The sequence below is a fragment of the Lepus europaeus genome, chromosome 17, assembly GCF_033115175.1.
Source record: "Lepus europaeus isolate LE1 chromosome 17, mLepTim1.pri, whole genome shotgun sequence".
NCBI classification, from domain to species: domain Eukaryota; kingdom Metazoa; phylum Chordata; class Mammalia; order Lagomorpha; family Leporidae; genus Lepus; species Lepus europaeus.
Genome location: NC_084843.1, coordinates 48,373,958 through 48,401,095, shown reverse-complemented (window position 1 = coordinate 48,401,095; position 27,138 = coordinate 48,373,958). Strand labels below are relative to the sequence as shown.

The 27,138-nt window shown below is 41.4% G+C and overlaps 1 protein-coding gene and 1 pseudogene across 1 annotated transcript; both read right to left on the bottom strand.

The window, feature by feature from the left end:
* Positions 1-2,338: 2,338 nt before the first annotated feature.
* Positions 2,339-2,818, bottom strand: LOC133775798 (heterogeneous nuclear ribonucleoprotein A3-like; the record flags this gene model as incomplete). The annotated part of the gene is made up of 1 exon (XM_062214289.1): positions 2,339-2,818. A coding segment is annotated over one exon (474 nt), but the record flags the coding sequence as incomplete, so codon positions are not given.
* Positions 2,819-18,439: 15,621 nt separating this feature from the next.
* Positions 18,440-26,930, bottom strand: LOC133775797 (farnesyl pyrophosphate synthase-like; annotated as a pseudogene).
* Between the last annotated feature and the right edge of the window lie 208 nt (positions 26,931-27,138).

Genomic DNA, 27,138 nt, shown 5'->3' with positions numbered 1-27,138 from the left:
GCTTTCTCTGTTTACCTGTCTTTGTTTTTTTCTTGCTGCCTCTTAGATAAATAAAAAGCATTAATAATTTTTTTAAAAAGCCCAATTTTTTTTTTTTTGACAGGCAGAGTTAGAGAGAGAGTGAGAGACAGAGAGAAAGGTCTTCCTTCTGTTGTTTCACTCCTCTATGGCTGCTATGGCTGGCGCGCTGCGCCGATCCAAAGCCAGGAGTCAGGTGCCTCCTCCTGGTCTCCCATGCAGGTGCAAGGCCCAAGCACTTGGGCCATCCTCAACTGCCTTCCTGGCAGAGAGCTGGACTGGAAGAGGAGCAACTGGGACAGAATCCGGGGCCCCAACCGGGACTAGAACTTGGAGTACTGGCGCCACAGGCGGAGGATTAGCCAAGTGAGCTGCGGCGCTAGCCAAAAAGCCCAATTTCTAGAGCAGATTGCCTGGGTTCTAGCCCTAGGCTGGCCACTGGCTGCCATGCTAATGACCCAAGGTGGGTCATTCATCCAACAAAATGCTCCTCATTCATGATTTAGTTTATTGATTCTTTATAGTATTGTTTGCCTCATCCCGAAAGCTCTGAATTTTCTGTAAATTGGTATGTAGATCTGGAGGCTTAGTTGTTAGAAAAAAAATTTTCTTGACTTTGATAGGATGACTTCCTAACAATGTTTCAGGGGAAGCCCAGATTTCGCATCCTGCCTGCCCTGCCCCCTTCTACCTGATAACCTGCCAGGTGGAGGCCCTCACCCCTCCTGCTTCCTGCCTGATAAATCTTCCACAATCTCCCAGGTGCAGCCCAGCATCTGCATCTCAAACACCCTGCTCTCTTCCTCTGGTCTGATAACATTTGCATCCATAAAGTCCTTTGTTTCAGACTTTCAAGAGAAGTTTTTCTATTTACATCCAAAAAGCCCTTTGTTCCAAGAGGAGCTGAGGTGGGGAAGCAAGACCCATCTCCTTAAAAACCCCCAGCCTCAACTGGACTGCGCTCTCAGCTCTCTGCATCTTTGCTGAGTTGCCCGCCTGGCCTGGCCTGGCCTGGCCTGGCCAGGTGTACTCTCCACTCACCCATGCAGCGCCCCCCCCCCCCCCCCCCCCAGTCTGAGGGACTGGGCACTCTCTCTCAGGTCCTGTCTGGAGAGGTGCCCATCCGTCCTTACAGATGTTCCTTCTTAATAAACCTTGCTATTTTACTTCCCCCAAAAAAAAAAAAAATTTTTTTTTACTGCTGTATTCTTAAAGATTGAAACACAGTATTTGTACCTAAATTTGAACTACTGTGTTACAACAAGTTTACAAATCTAGTTTATAACTTGGGATCAGAAACGCTACCTAATTTGAAAAAAAGAAATTCTCCTTACAAGATGGTATTTATTTGACAGATTAAGTCGTCCTCCAAAGAGAGATTTTCTGTAATGGGATATTTTGGGGATAGGCACCACTAACTGTGCTCTGAGCCTGACCATGTTGTGGGTGACCAGTGCACCTTGTTGGAAGTATTAGAACACTAGTTTCTCATCTTGAAAAATGGGAAAACAATATCTACCTCCTAGGCCAGTCTTCATGATTAAATAAAATAGTGCACATAAAAATACCTCTACAGGGCATGACTCAGAATATGCCTTCAAACAGTGTGAGCTTTTCTTCTGCAGACATTTCCTAAATATCCATTTACGCCTAGGTGGGTATTAGGTGTTATGCTGGTGGTTTAGAGAAACTTAAGATCATGTGTAATACATGCCAGGTATATTAAATGTATCTTAATATCAAGTTGGAAATGCCGTTTCTGCCCCAAAGTAGCTTCTGTGCAATGTGTGTCACACACACACACACACACACTTTCTATCATGTGATGCTAACAGGAAGAGCTGGAGGGGTTGCCTGGTCAGAGTCATCACTGAGAGAGTTCTCATGGAGGAAATATGATGCCAGATGATATTAGAAGAATATGGGGGACATCTTTTTTTTTTTTGAAAAGTTAAAAATTCCTTAATTTTTATTCCTGGTACCACTACCACAATTTACAGGGCAATATACCTGATGTAATGAAAAGAAAAAGAAAAGACAAAGCTACAACAGATAAAAGACCTCAGGAATGTACATCTAATTGACACTACATTGCATTAATCAATAGCTGCACTTTTTGCAAACTGTGGCTATGACAGTCCTGAACAAGAAGGGTTTCCTGTTTAAGCTGCAGTAACTTTTCTGACTATGGATCATCGTTCCTTCTGTGGCAGATTTTTACAGTTCCTCTAATGCATTTGGGACGACTGTCTCAAAGTAACCTGCAGCTTTCCTGACAACTCCTTGCTCTCTCTCCTGCTAAGAACTGTAGCCCCCCCCCTTTTTTTTAGAACCTTCTGCTACCATATCCACCACTTCCACCACCAGATCCATAACCACCACCATAGGGACTGCCCGAGCTTCTTTCACCAAAACTGCCCCCTTTCATGGGTCCGTAATTTGATTGCTGTTGTCCACTATAATTACCAAAATCATTGTAGTTTCCACCACCACCATAGATACCTCCAAAATTTCCTCCTTCATTGTAACCATCATATCCTCCTCCTCCACCATATCCACCACCTTGGTTTCCATATCCTGGTCCACCACCATAGCCTCCTCTGCTGCTATAACCAGGACCACCACCATAGTTGCCACCATCACCTCCAAAACCATTGTAACCACCATCACCTCCTCCATAACTTCCTCTACTGCCACCACCTCCACCACCATAGCCTCCTCTTCCACCAAAGTATCCACCGCGGCCAAAATTACCTCCACCACCTCCAAAGTTTCCTCCACGACCCATAAAGTTGCCAGATCAATATGGGGGACATCTTGACAGGCAGGAGGGATGGCGGGGTCACTCTGGAGTGGAGGAATTGGCCTGTGGAGGAGCAGGGAATGGAAGCCAGGTCCGTTTTCTAGTGAGTGGATACATCCAGCTGAGTATCAGGGGGCATTCAGGAAGGAGAGCCCAGAGGGGGCTGAGAAGGGATTGAGGAAAGCCTCACATGTCACAGAGAGCAGTCTGGATTTCATCCTGGAGAACAGGACAAGTACGAGAGCAGGGTCCGTTCTGATGAAGTATGAATGCAGAAAGGTGAGTTTAGAGCATAGTGGATTGGAGGGAGCACTTGTGCACTGAAGAATGTCAGATGAGAGGCTTCAAATGTCAAATCCTGGCGTAAAGTGAAAGAATCCTGGGTGAATTCTTGTTCGCAGGGGTTTGGAATGTGAAAGTAGTGGTACAAGATGATATGAACACTGTTAAATAAGGTTGATGTTTGAAGCACACTGGCCTGGAATTCTCAAAAACCTTTTGTTCCTTGTGCCTCCAGCCAGTTCGGTTTATGGTTCCAAGGATAAATGGAACACTAGGATTGCTTGGATGTCTGGAAGACCTCTAGATCCTTTCACTCTGACTGATGGGGGTCACTGGTACTGTCTCACTGGTGCGAAGTGTGTGTGTGTGATGTAGGTAGAGCTCAGGGCCTGGTACGTAGCCAGTGCCTGATTGAGGCCAGTTAGTTCTCTTTCTGTCCAAAAGCAGTGATGAGAGGGAGCATCAGGTGTAAAACACTTACACAGTGGCGGCTGGATAAATTCCTGTGATGCCCATGGTCATTTCCTCATTCCTGAGGGGCACAGCTATTTTGTCATTAGCCTGGAAGAGTGCCAAGAGGACGTAGTGCACAGCAGAGGTGGCACCGTGAGGACAGAAGTGCTGGTTATCTCAGAGTCTCCTCCCCCTGCACTCCTTAACTGGTGCCCTATCTCTACCCTTGTAGGCTATGACTATCTCCCTCTGGTACATTGTATCATGAAGGCACATATCCACATTTGTTTCTGCAAGACCTTTATCCTTGCTTATACTAGCTGCTCTTCAACTTCTCCTTGTGAATAGATTCAGGCCTATTTTGCAGCTGAAGAAATCTAGATGAGAGACAATGTCTTTACCATTATCACCTGGGGAGACAGAAATGTTTACTCTAGTGAGTCCAGTGGCATTTTGTAGGGACAAAAAAATTTTTGATGTGAATTATGTTTTGTGGAATATGACTTTCAGCACCAAAACAAGGAAGTCCTTACTGTTAATTTCTTGTTGAAATATGAATTATTGCCTGCCAACAAGGAGGAAAATATCTCAAGTTTATAAGCATGCATATGGAAGCCATATGTTAGAGCAAGGGTGTGGCTCTGCAAACACGTGTTGTGTATGTTGCCTATTTAATGAGAATGGGCATCAGGCAATGGATTATGCCTTTTTGGATTCATTTTTGTAGTCTTCAGGGAGTAAGTATGAAGTGCAAGTATTTGTGTTTTTATAGGTTTTTCTCAGGAAGAATACTTTTCCCTCTTACCCCAAAGCATGCCCCTTACTCTGAACTGACCTTAGCTGTGGAAAATTAAACAAAGGCTTGAGAGCAAGCAGGTGCGTTTATATGAATGCTGGCTGCATTTTGTGCTGAACACTGGATGTATTTGAACACTGGGTGGCAGACATGCTCTTGCTAAGATTTGGAGAGGCGTTGTGGACAGACTATGCTCTGACAGGGGCGATGAGCTCTCTTAAGGAGTCACCACCCCCGACACAAAGGCCACGCAGGATGTTTCCATCAAAACAGACATCTATTTTGCAATCCATAGGGAGCATGTTTTCAAATTATGTATGGCTTGGCTGAGCATTTTTTTGAAGCCTTTCAATTCACTTCAGTAATGGAATGGAGTCACTAGGATCTCAACCTCTCATTCATCAATGGTAAATATTAGGAGAGAAGTGAAACATGGATTTAAAGTCCTGATATCATGCTTGGTACTAAAACTCTTTGTCTTAGGATCTTAGAAGAGGATAACAGAGCAGTGGGATGCATTTTTTCTCAAATAAATGTGCAGGGAGAAATTCTTCACTGTGTAGCATACAACATAAGACTTAGACTGGTTCTCAGGAATCATCTAAGGACCAACTGTCTTCCATGGAGTACTCAGCCCTGGCTACGGCTAAAACTCACTGGCTGATTTCACTTGCTGTGCACTGGGGATGGCATCCTCAGAGGTGGGTTGCAGCCCTGGTTTTCTTGCATTTGTAAAGCTACACAGGTAATTCTGGAGTCAAGACTCTATCTTTGGGTGACATTTGGAATTTCTTATGCATAAAATAAACACATTCTCAGGAGCAGCCTTACTAGGTACCAGTCTACAAATATGGTTACAGGAGCATAGTCAGGACCCAGGTGCCCCACATCCACTCAGACTTTAAGACCTGGGCATCTTCTCACTGATCCCCACTTTATAAACTCTGAGGCTAAAGTACAACAGTATGTGAGGGGGTCACTAATTAACAGTTTTTAACTTTATGGTTTTGAATTGTTTATTATATTATCAAAAGTAATTACCAAGGCAATGGGCATAAGGCAGTAGGCTGCTTGTACTTGGGAAAGCTTAGAATCCTGCATTCTTTTTGGGCAGGGCAATCCTGATCATGTTTAGGCACAGAAATGCCCTCATCTGGGGCTGGCATTGTGGCATAGCGAGTTAAACTGCAGCCTGCAGTGCCAGCATCCCCTGTGGGCACCAGTTCAAGTCTCAGCCCCTCCACTTCCAGTCCAACTCCCTGCAAATGAGCCTGGGAAAGCAATGGAAGATGGCCCAGGTGCTTAGGCCCCTGCACTCATGAAGAAGCTCTTGGCTGTGGTCTGGCCCAGTCCTGGCCATTGTGGTCATTTGAGGAATGAGCCACTGTGAGAGAACCTCTCTCTCTTTCTGTAACTCTGCCTTTCAAATCTTAAAAAAAAAAAAAAAAAAAAGAGAGAGAGAGAGAGAGTGCCAGACTGTCACTGGGCAGAATAAGGGTTCTGATGAGTGGATTTGGAGTTCCCTTCATGTAGACTTCATATGTTTTCTGAATCTTCTGCTATCTTCTCAGACTTGCTGCTTTGTTAGAAGAGTCAAGTAAAATGGCACAATTATTTTTCCCCTGAGTGAGATCAAAAGTTGAATCTGTGTTGCCAAAGGTGTGTTGTGATCTCTGAGGGTTGAGGGAGCTTCCCGATCATGAGCACAGGGCATCTCTTTGTGGAGGTCTTAGTTTTCAATGGAGTTCCTGCTGCGTGAGGTCTCTGAGACACCATAATAGTGGTAGATTTCAAAGTAAAGCGCTGTCAGCCAAATGCACAAGAACACAAACTACTTGATTATTATTTTTCCTCTGGTTGACATATTATTTCAGAATTTTAAAATGTTTATTTTCTTCTACTTGAAAGGCAGAGAGGGAGAGAGAGAGAGGGAGGGAGAGAGAGAGAGAGAGAGAGAGAGACAGAGAAAGGGAATCTTCATCTGCTGGTTCACTCTTCAAATGCTTGTAACAGCTGGGAATGAGCTAGGCCAAAACCAGGAGCCTGGAACTCCATCCGGGTCTCCCATGTGAGTGGCAGCAGCCCAAGCACTTGAGCCATCATCTGCTGCCTCCTAGGATGTATTAGCCGGAAACTAGATCAGAAGTAGAGTTGCCAGGATTGAACGGGAACAATGATATGGGATGTGGGTGTATCAAGCAGTGGCTTAACCAGTTGTGTCACAGCACCTGCTCCTCTTTTAGTGCTTTATAAGCATATGTTGAATAATTCATCAATTTGAGTCATTTGTATTTAAAATTCATTCAGTGACAAAAAACCAAAACTATTTGTTTTGATTTGTATGATTTGTTTGATTATAGTATGTCACCCATAGCTGGTTTAGATTTAAAAACCCCTAGAGATATGAAACGGTATCATATACTATATATTTGCTAATTCTGTGTTATATGAATTTTATCTCAATACAAAAAAAGACAAATATAACTGGAAAGCAGAATTTCTCACTTGGGAAAAAACTTACTGTCTGCCATCTATCAACTCTAAATTAACTATATATGCCATTAATTTTTGTTAGGCCTTTCTCTGTTCTGTTCTTTGGTATCACATACTTTATCACACTCCAGGAAAGTAAATATAGAATTAAGGGTACATAATGATCCATGGGTTGGTGACATTTGAAGTTCTCTGGTTGTTTGTATGATTAATCAACTTCTGAAACATATGCTTTGGAAACTAATTTGCTTAGCCTTTCAGTGTTCACAAAAATATTGTCCCAGTTCCTAATAAATGGGTGGGTTTTAGCCACCATCCAAAGAAGAAGGATTAACCAGAAAGGCATTGATCTCGCCAGTTAAGCAAACAATTATTTTTTAAAAAATTTTTTAAGATTTATTTTTTTAAGTTTATTTATTTAAAAGGTAGAGCCAAAGAGAAAGAAGAAGACACACACACACACAGAGAGAGAGAGAGAGAGAAAGAGAGAGAGAGATCCTGGCTCACTCCCCAAATGGCTGTAGCAGCCAGGACTGAGCCACATGAAAACCAGGATCTGGATCCAGGAGCCTCTACCAGGTCTCCCACAAGGGTGCAGGAGCCTGAGCACTAAGGCCATCCTTTGTTGCCCTCCTAGGTGCACCAGCAGGGAGCTTGATTGGAAGTGGAGCAGCCAGGACCCAAACTGGGATGCTGGCACCTTAGGCCAGGGCTGGCCTTATATATTGTTTTAAACTTCTAAAAAGATGTATTATTTGAAAAGCAGACTTACAGAGAGAGAAAGAGGGGAAAAGAGAGAGAGAGTGAGAGGCTATCTTCCACCTGCTGGTTTACTCCCCAAATGGCTGTAATGGCTGGGCTGGTCCAGGCCAAAGCCAGGAGCCCAGAACTCCATCTGGGTCTCCCACATGGATGTCAGGGGCCCAAGCACTTGGGCCGTCTTCCGCTACTTTTCCAGGCACGTTAGCAGGGAGCTGGATTAGAAGTAGAGCAGCCAGGATTCAAGCAGGCACTCATATGGGATGCCAGCGACAGCTTAACCTGCTGTGCTGCAATACCAGCTCTGAAGCAAACAGTTAAAAGCACCCCAATTATCTGAGTTTTGTGTTACCCAGACAGAGATCAAGACTGGAGATATGAACCCTAAGGGGATTCCAAACTTCTGGGAAACCAGGAAGAAACATAAATTTTAAAGCTTTTTTTTTTTAAGGATTTATTTATTTATTTGATCAGCCCTTGTCCTGACTATTGAGGAACAACTTACTATTTTGTTCCTTTTAGTGTTTTTTTTTGTTGTTGTTCTACTTAATACCATTGGTTGAACTCTTTAATTAACACACAATTATTCTTAGGTGTTTAAATTTAACTGAAAAATGATCCCTATTAAATATAAGAGTGGGAATAAGAGAGGGAGGAAAAATACAGTTCAGCACATGCTCACTTGGACTTACCCCTAATGGTAGAGCTAGAAACGTGCCAGGGATTCCAATTCAATCCCATCAAGGTGGCATGTACCAATGCCATCTTACTTGTTAAAGTGATCAGTTTAAGACCATAATTGATCATAATGATAGAAAAAAGTGTCAAAGTGATTACATAAATAAGACCAGTGTCTGCAAATAATAATTGATAGAATTAAAAAGGAGAGAACAATCCAACATGGGAAGCAGGATACACAGCAGACTCATAGAATGGCAAAAGCCCTAAACAGCACTCTGGCCTCAGAATCAGCCCTTAAGGCATTCGGATCTGGCCAAAAAGTTCATGAGAGTTTTGCAGGCATGGAAAGCCAAGACATTGTGGCAAAAAAAAAATGACCTAAGTGAAATATCTCTGTGAGTGAGATCCTAGCAGAAAAAAACGGGCCATCAAAGAAGGAGGTACCTTTCTCTGAAGGGAGGAGAGAACTTCACTTTGAATATGACCTTGTGTAAATAAGATCAGAGTTGGTAAACTCAAGAGGCTTCCATAGCCTTGGCAGCTCATGACAAGAGCCTCTGGTGATTACTGATGTCATAAATAAGGGTGTCAATTGTTAAATCAACAACGAGAATCACTGTGCACCTGCTCCCCATATAGGACCTCGGCCTTTAATGTGTTGCACTATGAGAATTAATGATAAAACTACTACTCAAACAGTACTATATACTTTGTATGTCTTTGTGGGCACAGTTTGTTGAAATATTTACTTGGTATACACTAAGTTGATCTTCTGTATATAAAGATAATTGAAAATGAATCATGATGAAGAAGGATGGGAGAGGGAGTGGGAGATGGGATGGATGTGGGTGGGAGGGAGGTTATGGGGGGAAAAGCTGCTATAATTCAAAAGTTGTACTTTGGAAATTTATATTTATTAAATAAAAGTTGAAAAGAAGGAAAAAAGATTAATTTATTTATTTGAAGGTCAGAGTTACACAGAGAGGGAAGGAGAGGCAGAGAGAGAGAGAGGTCTTCCATCTGCTGGTTCACTCCCCCAGATGGCCACAACAGCCGGAGCTGTGCTGATCCGAAGCCAGGAGCCAGGAGTTTCTTTTGGGTCTCCCACATGGGTTCAGGGGCCCAAGGACTTGGGCCATCTTCTACTGCTTTCCCAGGCCGTGGCAGAGAGCTGGATTGGAAGTGGAGCAGCCAGGACTTGAACAGGCGTCCATAAGGGATGCTGGCACTACAGGCAGCAACTTTACCCACTATGCCACAGTGCCAGCCCCCCTTTTTTAAAAAAGCCATAGACATTCTTAGAGATTGCTATTCTTTCTCAAGGGAAACATCCATAGATATCCCTTTGGAATTTAGTCAAATATTTGCAACTTTAGCTCAGAGATAGAATTGTTGACAACTGTAAGTATTTCTCACATTTTGCTCTAATGCTTGCCTTTCCAAACTCACAGGAAACATGGGACAGCACTCATCATTTTCTTTCGGAAGAATGTGCACAATGTTCACTGGGACCATGCAGGAGTGGCAGTGAAGTGGTTTGGAAAACTGGCTTCTGACTCTCTCAGGCTGAACTCTAAGTAAAAAGTATAAAATCATCAAAAGGTCAATGTCACACATAAGATGAGACAGAAGTCTGAAAAACCCTGCCCTTTAAAAATATGAAAATGCTTTATTCATGGAGAAAAGTCTTCTCTCATTTTTTATTTTCAGTGACTAATCAGTTGTGAATAGGTTAGATAATGGGTGTTTTCTGTTTGCCCCATAATTGATTGCAAACAAAGAGTTTTGCTTGACTTTCAGCCTTTACAGTTGTACTCCTTCATTTAATGTAAGGTGTTTGCTTTATTTATTTTCTGAAAAGCTTTTCTTTTTATTTATTTGGAAGGCAGAGTTAGAGAGAGGCAGAGGCAGAGGCAGAGAGAGAGAGAGAGAGAGAGAGAAAATCTTCCATCCTCTGGTTCACTCTCCAAATGGCCACAATGGCTGGAGCTGGGCCGATCGGAAGCCAAGAGCCAAACTCAGACTTCTGAGTCTCCCACATGGGTGCAGGGACCCAAGTATTTGGGCCATCTTCTAGTGCTTTCCCAGGCTTAGCAGAGAGCTGCATCAGAAGTGGAGCAGCCTGGACTGGAACAGGTGCCCATATGGGATGCTGGCACTACAGGTGGCAGCTTTACCAGCTATGTCACAGTGCTGGCCCCTATTTTCTGAAAAGCTTTCTTTCTTCTTCTTTCTTTTTTAGAGATTTAATTCATTTATTTGAATGACAGAGTTAGAGAAATAGAGAGAGAGAGGTGTCTTCATCCACTGGTTCACTCCCTGAACAGCAACAATGGCTGGAGTTGAGCTGATCCTAAGCCAGGAGCCAGCAGCCAGCAGCCAGCAGCCAGCAGCCAGCAGCCAGGAGCTTCCTCCAGACCTCCCACACAGGTACAGAGGCCCAAGGACTTGGGCCATCATCTGCTGCCTTCCCAGGCACATAAGCAGGGAGCTGGATCTGAAGTAGAGCAGCCAGGACTTGAGCTGGTGCCCAATGGGATGCTAGCACTGCAGGCCGGGGCTTTAACCTGCTGTGCCACAGTGCCGGTCCTTCTTTCTTTTTTAAAGATTTATTTTATTTATTTGAAAGGCAGAGTTAGAGAGAAGGAGAGACACAGAGAGAGAGGTCTTCTATCCATTGTTTCACTCCCCAAATGTCTGTAATGGCTGGGGCTGGGATATGCCAAAGCCAGGAGCCAAGAGCTTCTTCCAGGTCTCCCACATGAATGCAGGGGCACAAGAACTTGGGGCATCTTCTACTGCTTTCCTAGTCTCATTAGCAGGGATCTGGATCAGAAGTGGAACAGCTGGAACTTGAAACAATGCCCATACAGGATGCCAGTGCTGCAGGTGGCGGCTTAACCTGCTAGCCACAATGCTGGCCATGAAAGGTATTTTCAATGAGTAACTGACTGAAATGCCACATATGACAGAAAAGATTGAGGCATTTGTATTATGCCTCTGTGGTTTTGGTTTATTTGGTTTCCAATAAATAATGTGGCACATTGTAGTAAAAGTGACTGTGGAGTGTCCTGAATGCTATGTGAGTGCTCTGCCCATTATGAATTGTCATATGAATTGTGTGAGCTGTGGTGGTCAGACCAATGGGTGAATTGCAAAAAAGAAATTTGCTAATATCATTTGACTAGAGAGGAGGAAGACATTGATAAATAATGCAGAGATCTCTTTCCCTCCAATACACTAAAAATCTTAATACATATGGCCTGTGAATTAATTTGATCTTAGTTTTGAAGTGAACCAGAGAGAAATTTTTGTATCTTTTACATTACTTTGTATTAAGTTCATCTAATTACAAGTAAAAGTTATATAAGAAAAAGCATCCTACAGATGTTTTCTGCTTACTCTCATGTTGTTGTCCCATGAAGTTTCCAAACAATGTGTTCTTGCTTTCCTATGGACAATGCCATTAGGCCTTACAAATATTTTCCTAACAAAAATGGAAGAGTAAAGTCTAGACCCAGAAGGTCATTGTTTTTCTAAAACAATAAAAGAATATAATTCTTGTTTTTGTGACTGAAGAGTAGACTACAGGCACATGTCATTTGTCAGAAGAATAAACCTGAATCATCATCATGTAACTGCCTGCTTTTCCTGATACTATTTTCTATCTGGACCCACGTCTTTCCGTTGCTAGAACACTGTTTTAAACAAAAATTGAGTTTTCCCTCGATTATTAGTGCTTTTGTCTTCCTTTTTTTTCCTTCCTCGTTTGTCTGTTTAGTAAAAGTAACCATTCAAAAACCTTAGCTGTCAACTAGTTTTTCCTGCCTTCGCCCCGGCACTGTGTAGCTGTCCATGGTCCTGAGACTCTGCTTCTGCGAACGCTCTCTCTTTCTCTCTTCTTTTTTTTTTTCTTCCTGTTCCTCAGCAGTGGAGACCAGGGCTGTTCAAAAAATGCTCTTCTTTAAATATAAGGCCCTCCTCCACTTTATTTTTTTTAACTTTTATTTAGTAAATATAAATTTCCAAAGTACAGTTTATGGATTACAATGGCTCCCCCCCCCATAACTTCCCTCCCACTTGCACCCCTCCCATCTCCCGCTCCCTCTCCCATTCCATTCATATCAAGATTCATTTTCAATTATCTTTATATACAGAAGATCGATTTAGTATATATTAAGTAAAGATTTCATCAGTTTGCACCCACACAGAACACAAAGTGTAAAATACTGTTTCAGTACTAGTTATAGCATTAATTCACATTGGACAACACATTAAGGACAGAGATCCACATGAGGAGTAAGTGCACAGTGACTCCTGTTGTTGACTTAACAATTTGACACTCTTGTTTATGGCATCAGTAATCTCCCTAGGCTCTAGTCATGAGTTGCCAAGGCTATGGAAGCCTTCCGAGTTCTCCGACTCTGATCATATTTAGACAAGGTCATAGTCAAAGTGGAAGTTCTCTCCTCCCGTCAGAGAAAGGTAGCTCCTTCTTTGATGGCCCCGGAGAATGCACTTTCTCTGTCTTCACCAAGTATTGGAATAACCTGGGGAGTTAAAGAAACAAAACAAATGATTCATGGGTCTCACCTCAAGATATTCTAGTTCAATTGGTCTCTAAAAAACTCACCAGGATATTTTAATGTGTGAACTAAATTGAGAGCCTCTGTCTCCTGCTGTAATTGGTTCATTTTAAAACTGCTGTTACACCTCTCCTTTTGCACATTGCTTATTATTGCTGTTTTAACATTTTCTTCCTTAGTGAAGAGAATGTGTGATTTTTCATAGTTACAGGACAAATAAATCAGCATTTTTATATCATGTTACACATAAATCAAAGCTTGGGACTGACCTATTGTATATCCACGAGAAAAATTTTCTCTCAGAATTGTTTTTATGCTACTTTAAAAATTATTTTCAGTATTTCAGGAATCATATCATAATTATTTAGGATATAACTTTCAGCTTAAATGTTGCTAAGTTAGAGAAATGGCAAGGGTAAATAACAGTATTCTAATTAAAGAGATATGTGAGCTCTTTATTTGTGAGAAATACAAATACCATGGGATAAGAGGGTGCAAACTATATTTGACTCAAAGAGTCTTTGACCTATAACCTTGGGATATTATTTAAGTTTAACCATAAGTAGTCTCCAAAGGAAATAACATATTCATAGAATAAAATAGTAGAACCTAAGAGCATTTTTTTTAATTAAAGATTTTTATTTATTTATTTGAGAGGCAGAGTTACAGAGAGAGGGGGAGACAGAAAGAAAGGTATTTCATTCTCTGGTTTACTTCCCAAAGGCTGCAATGGCTGTAACTTGGCTGATCTGAAGCCAGGATCCAGGAATTTCTTCTGGGTCTCCAAGTAAGTACAGGAGCCCAAGCACTTGGGTTATTTTCCACTGCTTTCCCAGGCCATTAGCAGAGAGCTGGATCTGAAGAGGAACAGCCAGGACACGAAATGGTGCCCATATGGGATGCCAGCACTGCAGGCGGAGGCTTAACTTACTATGCCACAGGACTGGAACTGGAACATTGTTCATTATGCTCCAGCCTTAACCCCAAAACCTAATGTAGAACTTTAACAATTTACATTGATCCACATGGAGAATTTATTTTGACCATCCTAGTGGAAGTTCTGAGGTCTAGAACCAAAACGTATTATGTGATCTATTTGTGACCCATTATAATATAATTTGGGATTAAAAAAATATTGTTGCTTGAGTTCAACTCACACCTACCACTAGAGATACTGTCTAAATTGTTTACCCCTAAGTCTCAGATCTTTTAATGCAATAGCAAGGACAAGAGTCACCACACAATGATGAATAAGAGAACAAGAAGTTCTAGCAACTTCAGGAAAAAGTAATTTTCAGGCTCACTTTTTCTTGCCAGCTGGGATGAAGTAGATTGAAAAGGAAAGAAAATGACCAAAGTGAAACACAGATGGATAGATTTTCCCCCAGGAGGGAGCAGACCATGTTGCTGTCTTTCTTTTCTAGCTTCAAGAATTCAAGGGAATGCTTATATACAGATTGTCTTAACTCCCTTGAGAAATGTATTTCCAAGTTCAGGGGTCAATCTGGAGGCAAAGTCCTTGTAATTAGTGGGTAGAATGAGATATGAAGGTCAGGAAAATATCAGACCTCTGATTGTACTTCCATGGGTCTTCTGGCACAGTTCCTGCCTCTAGATCCATGGTCATGAGATGGACAATTCAGTCTCTGACGGCTTTTTTTTTTTTTTTTTTTTGACAGGCAGAATTAGACAGTGAGAGAGAGAGACAGAGAGAAAGGTCTTCCTTACGTTGGTTCACCTCCCAAATGGCTGCTAAGGCCAGTGTCCTGTGCCGATCTGAAGCCAGGAGCCAGGTGCTTCCTCCTGATCTCCCATGTGGATGCAGGACCCAAGCACTTGGGCCATCCTCCACTGCCTTCCCGGGCCACAGCAGATAGCTGGCCTGGAAGAGGAGCAACCGGGACTAGAACCTGGCGCCCATACAGGATGCCGGTGCCGCAGGCAGAGGATTAACCAAGTGAGCCACGGCTCTCTCTGACGGCTTTTATGAATGCCTCTGCTTTTGCCCCAGGAAACTCCCAAACCACAGTGTTCCTTACCTGAGAATTCTTCCTCTATTTTTAACTTGAATATTGTTGAAATATTTATCATCTGATTGTCGTCAAGATTCAGACCCTGGAGTCAAATTGCCTGTACTTTATCTTAGAGTCACTAATTACTACCTGTGTTGACCTTAGTAAAATGGTTAGTGTTTCCACACTTCTTTTCAAATGTCTTTATCGTCTGTAGAGAAATTTGTACCTACTCTATAAAATTGTGGTGAATAATAGATACATAAAATAAAAAATAGAATGATGTATGTGACAGCACTTAATACAGTAACAGTATGTGGCTGCCTAGTGCTGGGTGCTCCTCTTCCTGTTTCTCTTCCCCTACCCCTCCAACCTAGCTCACTAGATAGTGCTTTACTGTTTGCACCAGCATAAAGCCAAGATAAAAGTAGTAGCAATAATATATAACGTTTCCTGAGCCATTACTTTGTGTTACAGACTTGTTGGCATTAACTTGATATTCCCACTAAGGCTGTGAGATGGTTACTATCATTATGAAACTCATTTTGTGGGTAACAGATCTGGAACTCCTAGACATTTAGTAATTTTCCAAAACAACATGCTATAAGTGACAGAGTTAGAACTTTTAGTTCAGATTTATCTTCTTTGTAATACTCTAACATCGTAAATATAAAAAAAGGACTAATTAGAACTTCTTAGTAAATCAGTCCTTCATTTCATTGAAAAAGTCACAAAAAACTGGGTCTTTCTTCTTGTGGTCATAGTACAAGTCTCCCAATATTTATGAAGCATCTTCTTATTTTCACCAGTGTTTTACTTGGTTGACTCATTCTCTGTCTGTGGCAGCTTATTTGAATTGTGTAAGCTGTGGTGGTCAAGCCAATGAGTGCATTGTGAAAAATAAATTTGCTAGTATCATTTGACTGGAGAGGAGGAAGACTGATGATAAATAGTGCAGAGATCTCTTTCCCTCCAATATTCCATAAATCATAACGTATATGGCCTACGAATGAATTTGATCTTAGTTTTGAAATGATCCAGAGAGAAAATTTTGTATCTTTTACATTACTTTGTATTAAGCTCATCTAATTACAAGTAAAAGTTATATAAGCAAAAGCATCCAACAGATGTTTGGAGCCTCTTCCTCTTCTTACAGACGCCTGTCCTTTCAGATTAGGACCCTACTCTTAAGACCTCATTTCACCTAGGTATGTTCCTTCAGGGCCCCTCAGCAAATACAGTCACTTTGGAGATCAGGGATTCAGCATATTAATTTTGGGGGGACATATTCAGTCCATAACTGTGTGGTTTCTCTCCATGGACACACTGATCCTTCTTTCCTGTAGTAGAGTACTTGGCAGTGATAACAGGTATAAAGAATAAATGATGACCTTCACACACACACACACACTTGCTCTAGCACAGTTCTGTGGCTCTCTTGGCCTTATGGTATTATTATCCAGTCCCTTTCCACTTGGAAATCCTTAACTCTGGGAGAATTTCATCACAGAGAAGGATCATCCCCCACCCATTTACATATTTCTACTAATCTCCTTTCTTCTGCTATTTTCTCCAGTTAAAGCACTATTCTTGTTTTTCCTTTGGTTCCCTTTTATGTACAGCCCTGTTGGTTGTTTAAAACCACGTGTTTGATGCCTCCTTTGTTCTCTTTCAGTCCAAAATAAAACGGAGAATTAGGCCTTTTTTGAGTCAATTGCACCTCTTCTCTCTTTAGCCTATAGAAAACATACATTTAAAGAAAGGCCCTAGGAATGCCCATTTGAGCTTTAACACTTCGGGTGGTTTGTGGTTCAGTAACTCAGCCAATTGATGACAACTTTCCTAGGGCTTTGTATAAAGGTGAATGTGAAGGAGCATGAACTTTCCATAATTAAATATCAAAGCACAACATGGACCCTGAGCTCAACAATCATTGCAAATTTAGGGATTTATGGAGAAGCTCAGTCAGGCACATGTACTGCCATTCAGCAGTCTCCACGTTGCAGGCCATGGGTTAACCTCATTTTACCTCATACGCATATATACTTGCCTTTACATAAAACATCTGCACCTCTAAATGTAAGGTGAGATGTGCCACTGCTAATGTGTTTGCCTCTGTGAAGAAAGATATTTTGTAGGCAAGTTTTCTAGTGCTTAAGGAAAAAAGCGTTTGAAAGAATTAATGAACAGCAATCAACATACAGATGCTACTGATTTGAAGGAATCCACTGATGTCAAGACAAAGAAGAGTAGGAGAGGTTAACAAATGCAGTAAAAAATGAAGTTTGAGGGTTGGAGCTGTGGACTTGTTTGAGTCCAGCTGCTCCACTTTCAATCCAATTCCCTGCTAATGGACCTGTGTAAAACATCAGAGGACTGCCCAAGTCCTTGGGATCATGAAACCACATGGGAGTCCCAGATGAAGCTCCTGGCTCCTGGCTTTGACCTGGCCCAGCCCCAGCCATTTTAGCCATCTGGGGAGGGAATCAGTGGATGGAAGACCTCTCTCTCTGTGTCTCCTTCTCTCTCTCTGAAACTCTAACTTTCAAATAAATAAATAATTTAAAAAAATTAATGATGTTTCTGGGGACTGGAACAGCCACACATAGGAGAGTGATATGGTTAAATCTTATTTGTGCCTGGGCCATGGTATTATAAATGGGTGTTTTTGAGCTGCTTGTTTCTTACAGTGAGCTATCTTTTTTTTGGGGGGGTGTGGTGGAATGAGAAGGCCATGACAAGATGGTCGCTGGCAAGTGAGCATCAGTTACTCAGGAGTGGCTTTGGAAACTCCCTGGGAAACCACTTGGCAACAGAGCCTGCTTGGCAACAGGCTGTGATTGGTTAGGGCATAAACTGCCCCTTGACTGGATTGGCTGTCTTGGCTATTTAAGCTGCTGTACTAACTGAAAGAAACGAGTCTGTGGGCTGCTCGCCTCTGGCCCGCTTTCACCCGACTCCCGGGGTCTGTGTGGTGACTCCGCACCTCTTGCCCCCACCATGCTTCTCCTCTCAGAAGAAATCAACCTCAACTGGGGGGGGGGTGTAAAGATTTATTTTATTTATTTGAAAGGCAGAGTTACAGGAAGGAGAGAGAGAGAGAGAGAGAGAAAGTCTTCCATCCACTGGTTCACTCCTCAGATGGCTGCAACAGCCAGAGCTATGTCGATCCAAAGCCAGGAGCCAGGAACTTCTTCCAGGCCTCCCATGCAGGTGCTGGGACCCAAAAATTTAGGCCATCTTCTACTACTTTCCCAGGCCATAGCAGAGAGCTGGATCAGAAGAGGAGTAGCCGAGACTCGAACCAGTGCCCTTATTGGATGCTGGTACTGCAGACCGGGGCTTTAACGTGCTGTGCCACAGGGCTGGCTCCACAGTGAGTTATCTTTATAAATGAGGCATGTTTACATACCTTTACATTATATACAAGTACCATGAATGGAATTCCAAGAAATAAGTTTTGTAGAGAAAGTAAGTCCTTACTTGGTAATTTTGACCTGTAATTCCTAGTATTACTGTTAACTTCCTAGAAGATCTGAATTTTGTTAGTAGAATGCTATCCAATAGTAGTGTGGAGTTTTCCAGTGTCTAGATATTCATCATCAAAGGTAGTATTTACTAACTTGGCAAATACTTTAAAGAGAAATGCAAAGAGGAAGAAATGTACATTTATGTGAAATATTTTGACATGAAATCACAAACACATCTGAAATCTGTATTAGCAAAAGCAATGTCAATGTCAAAATCAAAATCAAAGTATTTATGAAAATCAATTTGTTTGAAGCAGTTTATATTTGAACATCCAATAAAAAGATGTTTCAGATGCATCCTCAGTGCATACAATATAATGCAAAATGAAAAAAAAGTTTTTTTTGTAATATTTGTCACAAAACAAATATTGAAACTATTAGATAAGACAGCCAATGCATTTCATGCTTTAAAGTTTCATTTTAAGGATATATTTAAAAATCTTAAATAATTTAAATATTATCCAATTTTAAAATCTTATCTGACATTTATCTTGTTATGTTGTTAAAGTATATAAACTTACCACAGTGCATTGGTTCATAGTAATAGTCAATCATGAATTTTTTTTTTTTTTTTTTTGAGAGGCAGAGTGGATAGTGAGAGAGAGAGACAGAGAGAAAGGTCTTCCTTTTTGCCATTGGTTCACCCTCCAATGGCCGCTGCGGCAGGCGCATCTCACCGATCCGAAGCCAGGAGCCAGGTGCTTCTCCTGGTCTCCCATGCAGGTGCAGGGCCCAAGCACTTGGGCCATCCTCCACTGCCTTCCCGGGCCATAGTAGAGAGCTGGCCTGGAAGAGCGGCAACCGGGATAGAATCCAGCGCCCCAACCGGGACTAGAACCCGGTGTGCCGGCGCCACAAGGTGGAGAATTAGCCTGTTAAGCCATGGCGCCGGCCTGTCAATCATGAATTTATTATGCTTTCCTTATTTTTATTTTTTTAAAGAGTTATTTATTTACTTGAAAGAGTTGCAGAGAGGCAGAAGCAGAGAGAGAAAGATCTTCCATCTGCTGATTCACTCCCCACTTCTTTTCTTTGTCATGAGATGAAGAAAAGCATGGGAGAGCATCAAGGGACCAAGTAAGGAATGAAGCTTGCTGTGTTAGGGACACATTGTCAGCCATGTTCTACAGCACAGAGAGTAGATTTATTGCACTTCCTAGTCTGTGCTGAATGTCTACGTACATATGTCCTTGTAAACATAGATTCTGTTTGGTTCTGACTCTTAGGCATATCAGGGAAACATCTAGAGAATCTCGGCTTCCTAAGTGCCTGGCATGGACAATTATTCTTGTTCTTTAATTTTGCTTTTATATCCATAGCTAGCTTCATCAATGAAATGCGACTTTCTCAGGGTCTGTTGTTAAAAAAATACCTCTGTCAAGTGAAGATGTATGCATAAGGATGATCACAAAGTGACCCCTCATGTCACTAAGGGGAATTGTTCTTGCTCCTGTGAACAAGAACAAGGTTGTAATTATTTTATGTGTGCTCCCAAACTTGGTTGGTGAGCCCTATTTTACAAATATATTTCCTTTACTCCCATCTTTTCTTTTTTATTTATATATTTATTTAAAAAGATTTATTTGAAAGGCAGAATTACAGAGAGCGCGCGAGAGACAGAGGAGAGATCTATCTGGTGGTTCACCTCCCAAATGGTGACAACAGCCAAGGCTGGGCCAGGCCAAAGCCAGAACCAGGAACTCTATCCAGGTCTACCATGTGGGTCATAGGGGCCCAAGCCCTTGGGCCACCTGCTGATGTTGTCCCAGGTGTATTATCAGGGAGCCAGATTGGAAGTGGAGTAGCTAGGACTCAAACAGGTGCTCATGGGGATGCCAGTGTCACAGGTGGCGGCTTCACTTGCTGTGCCACAACGCTACTCCCTGTCTCTTCTACGATGATGCAATCTTCATGAAGACGAGAGCATGGGAACATCTTTGTCTTGTTCCCTATGGTGTCCCTGGAGCCTACTATAGTGCTAGCACATGGTAGGCACATACATTCATGAATCAATGATTAAGGCATTGGCTATGAGGCTGGCTTGCTTATTCCCTCTACAAATCAAGAAAATCAGTTGCAGAAGTAAAATTGCTCAGCTCAGGCCCCTCTCCCCTCCCATTTTCCTACATTCCTGTTTTGTTATGATAATTACATTAGAGGGATTTTTTCTTACTCCTTTACAGAACTGGAGCTTCTGTATCTGAAGAATTTTTAAAATCAGGCTTCATTTTAATTCTACATCTAAGAAGCCAAACTTGATCAACCTCTCCTTGTTTCATTCAGGGTTTTGTGATCTTTTCATGTATAATTCATGCTGATGTTTTGTAGGCTATTATCATCCGGGAGCTGACATCTAAAGTACTGAAATAAAACATCTCTTAAAGAGTATTATGACAGAGTAGCAGTGACCATGATGTTCATATACCGTGAAAGTAATTTAATACTTTATTCCTTATGCAGGTTTTCCAATGTGATCTTCATATTTGGATGAGATGTAAAAATAGGATTACTTCTTCCCTGTTTTACTGCTCCTCAATCTTCTGAATTTTTTCAATCAGAAAAGCATCTAATATTCAAGGAGACCCACGTGCCACACTACTTAATTACCTGCCAATCACAGAATGGGTCTTTCACATTTTCTAAGACTATGAGTTATGATACTACAGACCAAATTTGATGTGGAATATTCCATGTGTTGTTCAAGATGTCTGATTTACTTTTTTTAAGAAAATAGTTTGTTTATTTGGAAGTCAGAGATACAGATGGAAAGAGGTAGAGACATGGAAAGAGCAATCTTTCATCTGCTGGTTCACTCCCCAGGTGGCCACAACCACTGGGCCAGGTTAAAGTCAGGAGCCAGGAGGCTCATCCAGGTCTCCCAAGTGGGTGGTAGGGACCCAAACACTTGGGCCATCTTTTGTTGTCCTTCCCATGCCACTAATAGGGAGCTAGATGGGAGTGGTGAAGCCGGGACACAAGCTGGTGCCCATATGTGATGCTAGTGTTGCAGGTGGCAGATTTACCTACTATACCACAATGTCAGCTACATATTTATTTTAAAGAATTTTTTTTAAATTTTTTTATTTTTGACAGGCAGAGTGGATAGTGAGAGAGAGACAGAGAGAAAGGTCTTCCTTTTGCCGTTGGTTCACCCTCCAATGGCCGCCGCGGTAGCGCGCTGCGGCCGGCGCACCGCGCTGTTCCAATGGCAGGAGCCAGGTGCTTATCCTGGTCTCCCATGGGGTGCAGGGCCCAAAAACTTGGGCCATCCTCCACTGCACTCCCTGGCCACAGCAGAGAGCTGGCCTGGAAGAGGGGCAACCGGGACAGGATCGGTGCCCCGACCGGGACTAGAACCCGGTGTGCCGGCGCCGCAAGGCAGAGGATTAGCCTAGTGAGCCGCGGCGCCGGCCTATTTTAAAGAATTTTTAACCAATGGCATGGACATTTTATTTGGTATAGGTTGGGACACCTGCATCCCATTTCAGATCTGCATTGAGTCCCATCTTTGTGCCTGATTCCTGCTTTCTTCTACACTTGATCGATCTTAGCCAAAAGGCCGAGAAGCGATCCAGCTTTCTTCTAATGCATATTCAGAGAGGCAGTAGGTAATGACTTGGGGAGCTGGGTTCCTGCAATCTAAGTGGGAGACATGGATTGAGTTCCTGGCTTTGAGCCTTAGCCTATCCTCATCCTGACAGTTGTGGGCATTTGGAAAGTGAACCAGACCATGAGAACTCTGTCTCTAAAATAAGTACTATGAATTTAAAAACTTTCTGAACTGACACATCAATATTGAACACATTGATGGGGTCCATGTGATCTTTCTTTTTTCTAGATTTATTTATTTATTTGAAAGTCCTCTCTGTAGAGAGAGGAGAGGCAGAGAGAGAGAGAGAGAGAGAGAGAGATATCTTTCATCTGATGGTTCACTCCCCATTTGGCTGCAATGGCTGGAACTGCGCTGATCTGAAGGCAGGAGCCAGGAGCTTCTTCTGGATCTCCCTGGTGTGTGTGTGCAGGGGCCCAAGAACTTGGGCTATCTTCTATTGCTTTCCAAGGCCATAGCGGAGAGCTGGATCAGAAGTGGAGCAGCTGGGTCTCAAACCAGCACCCATATGGCATGCCAGTGCTTCAGGCCAGGGTGTTAACCCTCTGCACCACAGCGCCGGCCCTCTATGTGATCTTTCTGTACATGTCTGCATTGTGTACTGTCCAATCAGGGTAGACATCTTCATTTCCTCAAACATTTAAGATGTCATATTTCTTATCCTCTTGCTGTCCCTGAATAAATTCTTAGTTTAAAACAATCCATGCATCACATTTGATTTAAAAGTTTTGACAGTAGAACTAGCAGGGCAATCTATTGTTCAGGCTCTCTTCAGCATTGCAATAGTTTTAATCAAGTTATACGTTTGCTAATTGCTTTTGTTTCAATACATTTTCAACAAAGAATGCCAACAGCTTGCTAGTTATACTCCTAAGAATTGATTGTATCACTTTTAATTAATAATAACGGCAAGGAATAGTTAAATATGGTAGTGACTATTGATGGAGTTTAAATATTATCAGTTCTTATAAATTGAGATGCCAGTAATTAGTGAATTAATCTTTTAAAAAATTTTTTATTTAATAAATATAAATTTCCAAAGAACAACTTTTGGATTACAGTGGCTTTTTCACCCAATAACTTCCCTCCCACCCACAACCCTCCCATTTCCCGTTCCCTCTCCCATTCCATAGTGAGTTAATCTTGTTAATCATATTTATAATTCAATGAGCCTTGGTATAAAACCAGCAATCTAATTTACTGTATGATGCTGTTTGATGGGTTGTTGAATACAAAAGAGCAATACCTAATAGAATTCTACTCCAGTGTAGGGTCTTGACATTCATTTGAGTGAGGGTTTAATGCAGCTATACATCTTCTTGTAAGTGATATTTATTACCTAATTGTGAACCAGGTCAGAAATTATAAAATTAGCATTAGGAGTAGGTGGTTGGCCCATTGGATAAGATGTATTCTGTATTTGACTATCTGGTTTGAAATTCAACTCTGGCACCTTATTCCAGCTTCCTGTTAATGTAAACAACACTGATTGCTCAAGTAGTTTGGTCCCTGTCTTCTGTGTGGGAGATCTAGATTGAGTTCCTGGCTTGTGATTTGGCACTGAGTCTATGGCAGTTGAGGGAGTGAACCACTAGGAGAGAGATCTTTTCCTTCCTCTTTCTCTCTCTGTTGCTTAAATAAATAATTAAACAGTTGAAATGATATTAGAAACATTATTTTTAAATTTATTAATGTAAAGAGAATGAATTTCAGGTACAATTCTGGTACTTTCCTCTCTACCTTTCTCCTTCCCTCAATCCCTCTGCTTCCTTCCTTTCATATTTTTTGTTTAAAATTTGCAAAGACATAATTTCAGTCCACTCTATAATTACATGCTTAATGCATCAATGACCATAATATTCAAAAAATGAAAACATATAAAGACCACAGTTCCAAAGAAGTATAAACGAGGGCTAAAAAAGCAGTCAAATCACAAGATGTCCATTTTGTTCCTATACTTTTTTTTGTATTATATATAAACTACTATAATGAGAGAAAACATGATATTTATCATTTTGGGACTGACTTTCTTCACTAAGCATAATGGTTTCCAGTTTTACCCATTTTGTTACAAAAGACAGGATTTCATTCTTTTTTATAGCTGAGTATTATTCCACATTGTACATATATGCCACATTTTCTTCATCCAGTCATCAGTTGATGGACATTTGGATTGATTCCATATCTTAGCTATTGTGAATTGAGCTGTAAGAAACATGGGGGTACAAATAACTCTTTCATATGCTGATTTTATTTAGGTAAATTCTTAGGAGTGGGATGGTGGGTCATATGGTAGATCTATTTTCAGATTTCTAAGTAATCTCCATACTGTCCTCCATAATGGTTGTATTAGTCGACATTCCCCCAACAATATATTAGGGTACCTTCTCCACCACATCCCCACCAGCATTTTTTTTTTTTGGGTGATAGCCCTTCTAATGAGGTAAAATCTCATTGTGGTTTTTATTTGCACTTCTCTGATGGCTAGTGATTCTGAGCATATTCTCATGTATCTGTTGACCATTTATATTTTAACCTTTGAAATATTTTCTCCCATTCCATTGGTGGCTTCTTCATTTTGTTGACTGTTTCCTTTGCAGTGTAGAAGCTTCTTAGCTTGATGTAACTCCATTTATCTGTTTCTGCTCTAATTGCTTGTGCTTTTGGGGTCTTTTCCAAGAAGTCTTTGCTTATGCCAAGGTCTTGAAGAGTTTGCCCAATCTTTTTCTCTATTAATTTGATGGTATCAGTCATAGATTTAGATCTTTTATTCATTGTGAGTTGATTTTTGCATAAGGTATAAGCCATGGGTCTTGTTTTATACTTATGCTTGTGTATATCCAGTTTTCCCAACACCATTTATTGTTCTTTCTCCAGGGATTGTTTTGATTATAACTTCCCTGTAGCATATCTTGAAATCTGGTATTGTGATGCCTCTAGCTTTGTTTTTTTTTTATTAAAATCACTTTAGCTTTTGAGGTCTCTTGTGTTTCCACATGAGTTTTAACATTGTTTTATTTCCAGATCAGAGAAGGATGTCCTTGGCATATTGATTGATATTACATTGAATATGTAAATTGCTTTGGGTAGTATGGACATTTTGATGATATTAATTCTTCCAATCCATTAACAAGGAAGATTTTTCCTTTTATTGGTCTTATTCTATTTCTTCCTTTAATGTTTTGAAATTTTTGTTGTAGAGATCTTTCACATTCTTGGTTGAATTTATTCCAAGGTATTTAAATTTAAGATGAGTGAATGGTACTGATCTTAAAAATTCTTTCTCAGTCATGGCATTGTCTATGTATACAAAGGCTATTGATTTTTGTGTGTTGGTTCTATGTCCTGAAACTTTACCAAACTCTCATATGAGCTCCAACAGTCTCTTAGTGGAATCTTTTGGTTTCTCCTGTATATAGGACCATATCATCTGCAAATAAGGATAATTTGATTTCCTCCTTTCCAATTTGTATCCTTTTGATTTATTTTTCTTGCCTGATGGCTCTGGCTAAAATCTCCAGAACTATATTGAATAGCAGTCATGAAAGTAGGCATCCTTGCTTGGTTCCAGATCTTAGTGGAAATATTTCCAACTTTTCCCCATTCAATATGGTGCTGACTGTGTGTTTGTCATATATTGCCTTGATTGCATTGAGGAATGTTCCTTCTATATTCAATTTGCGTAAGGTTTTTTTTTCATGAAAAGATGCTGTATTTTATAAAATGCTTTCTCTGAATCTATTGAGATAATCATACTTTTTTAAGGTTACACAATAATTTATTGAGAGTCTCCCCTCCCCTCTCTCACAGTCTCTGGATAACTTTTTATGCATGTAGCTCTTGTGCACTAGCCCCACGGAGATGGATGGTGGCAGGGCCTGCTCCATCATGAGGTGGCTGTAGCTGTCCTTCCCATACTGCGAGAACATGACTGGCTGATCTAGCTCCTCATAGAGAATTTTAAACCTGGCCATGTTCTTGGCCTCCTTTTGCCTGTAATTATTCTGTAGGATCAGGCACTGTTCCAGAGTGGCCCATTGCAGACATTGAACCACTAGCCAGCTGCATTTTTTGTCTTGGGTGTAGGTGCCAACTTTGTCCATCACACTGGGGTCCCCAAAGAGGTTGAGGTAATCATCCTGAATATGAAAGAATTCTCCTGTTTCCAGCATGATCTTTCTGGGATTAACATGTTCTTTCTCCTTGTTGATGCCTACCATGTACTTGGCACTAGCTACAGGAAAGTAGAAGGAGTAGAAGACTGCATTGTACTTGATGATAGATTTTTACCTCTTTTCATTGTGTCTGCGAAGATCTGTATTGCCCTGGGGTGCTGCGACAAGGTCCAGGATCTGTTCCCATCTCAGAAAGGAACTCTGTAGGAAGAGCTTGATGAGGTTCAGGTAGTAGGGCTGCTCCAGACACCAGAACTTGAGCAGGCAGTAAATGCATGCTTCCAGAAGCAGGATGTTGTTGGCAGTGTCCAAATCTATGCCTGGCTTCTGATACCAGCAGAGCTGCTCCTGATGGGCGAGGGATATAGCCATGATGTTGTCTGATATCAGGAAGAAAGCTTGCAGCAGTTCCACATACCAGACCATAGTCAGGGCCACTGGAGACTTTCAGCATCCTGCTTCTTTGGTTCTACCAGCTCCCAGAAGGCTATTAGCACCCTCAAACCCTGAATGTACTTGCCACCAATGGTCATTGTACTCCATGATCTCCTAAGCAGGGCAATAGCATCTCCTATCTCTGGGTGCCCCATTTCCACCTCAGTTAGTACCTTGACAATCTGGGGTTGGATGAATTCCTGGTTTTCTTTGCATAGCATCTGACTTCTAGTCTCTGTTTATTCTGAGACAGGAGCAAAGTGCTTGGTTCCTGGATGCCAGTTCTTGCTTAATCATATGTTTTTTTATTCTTCAGTTTGTTAATGTTATGTATCACATTTATTGATTTGCAAATGTTGAACCACCACTGCATAACAGGGATAAATCCTATTTGGTCCAGGCGAATGATCTTTCTGATGTATTATTGGATTTGATTAGCTAGTATCTTGTTGAGGATTTTTTGCATCTATGTTAATCAGTGATATTGATCTATAGTTCTCTTTCT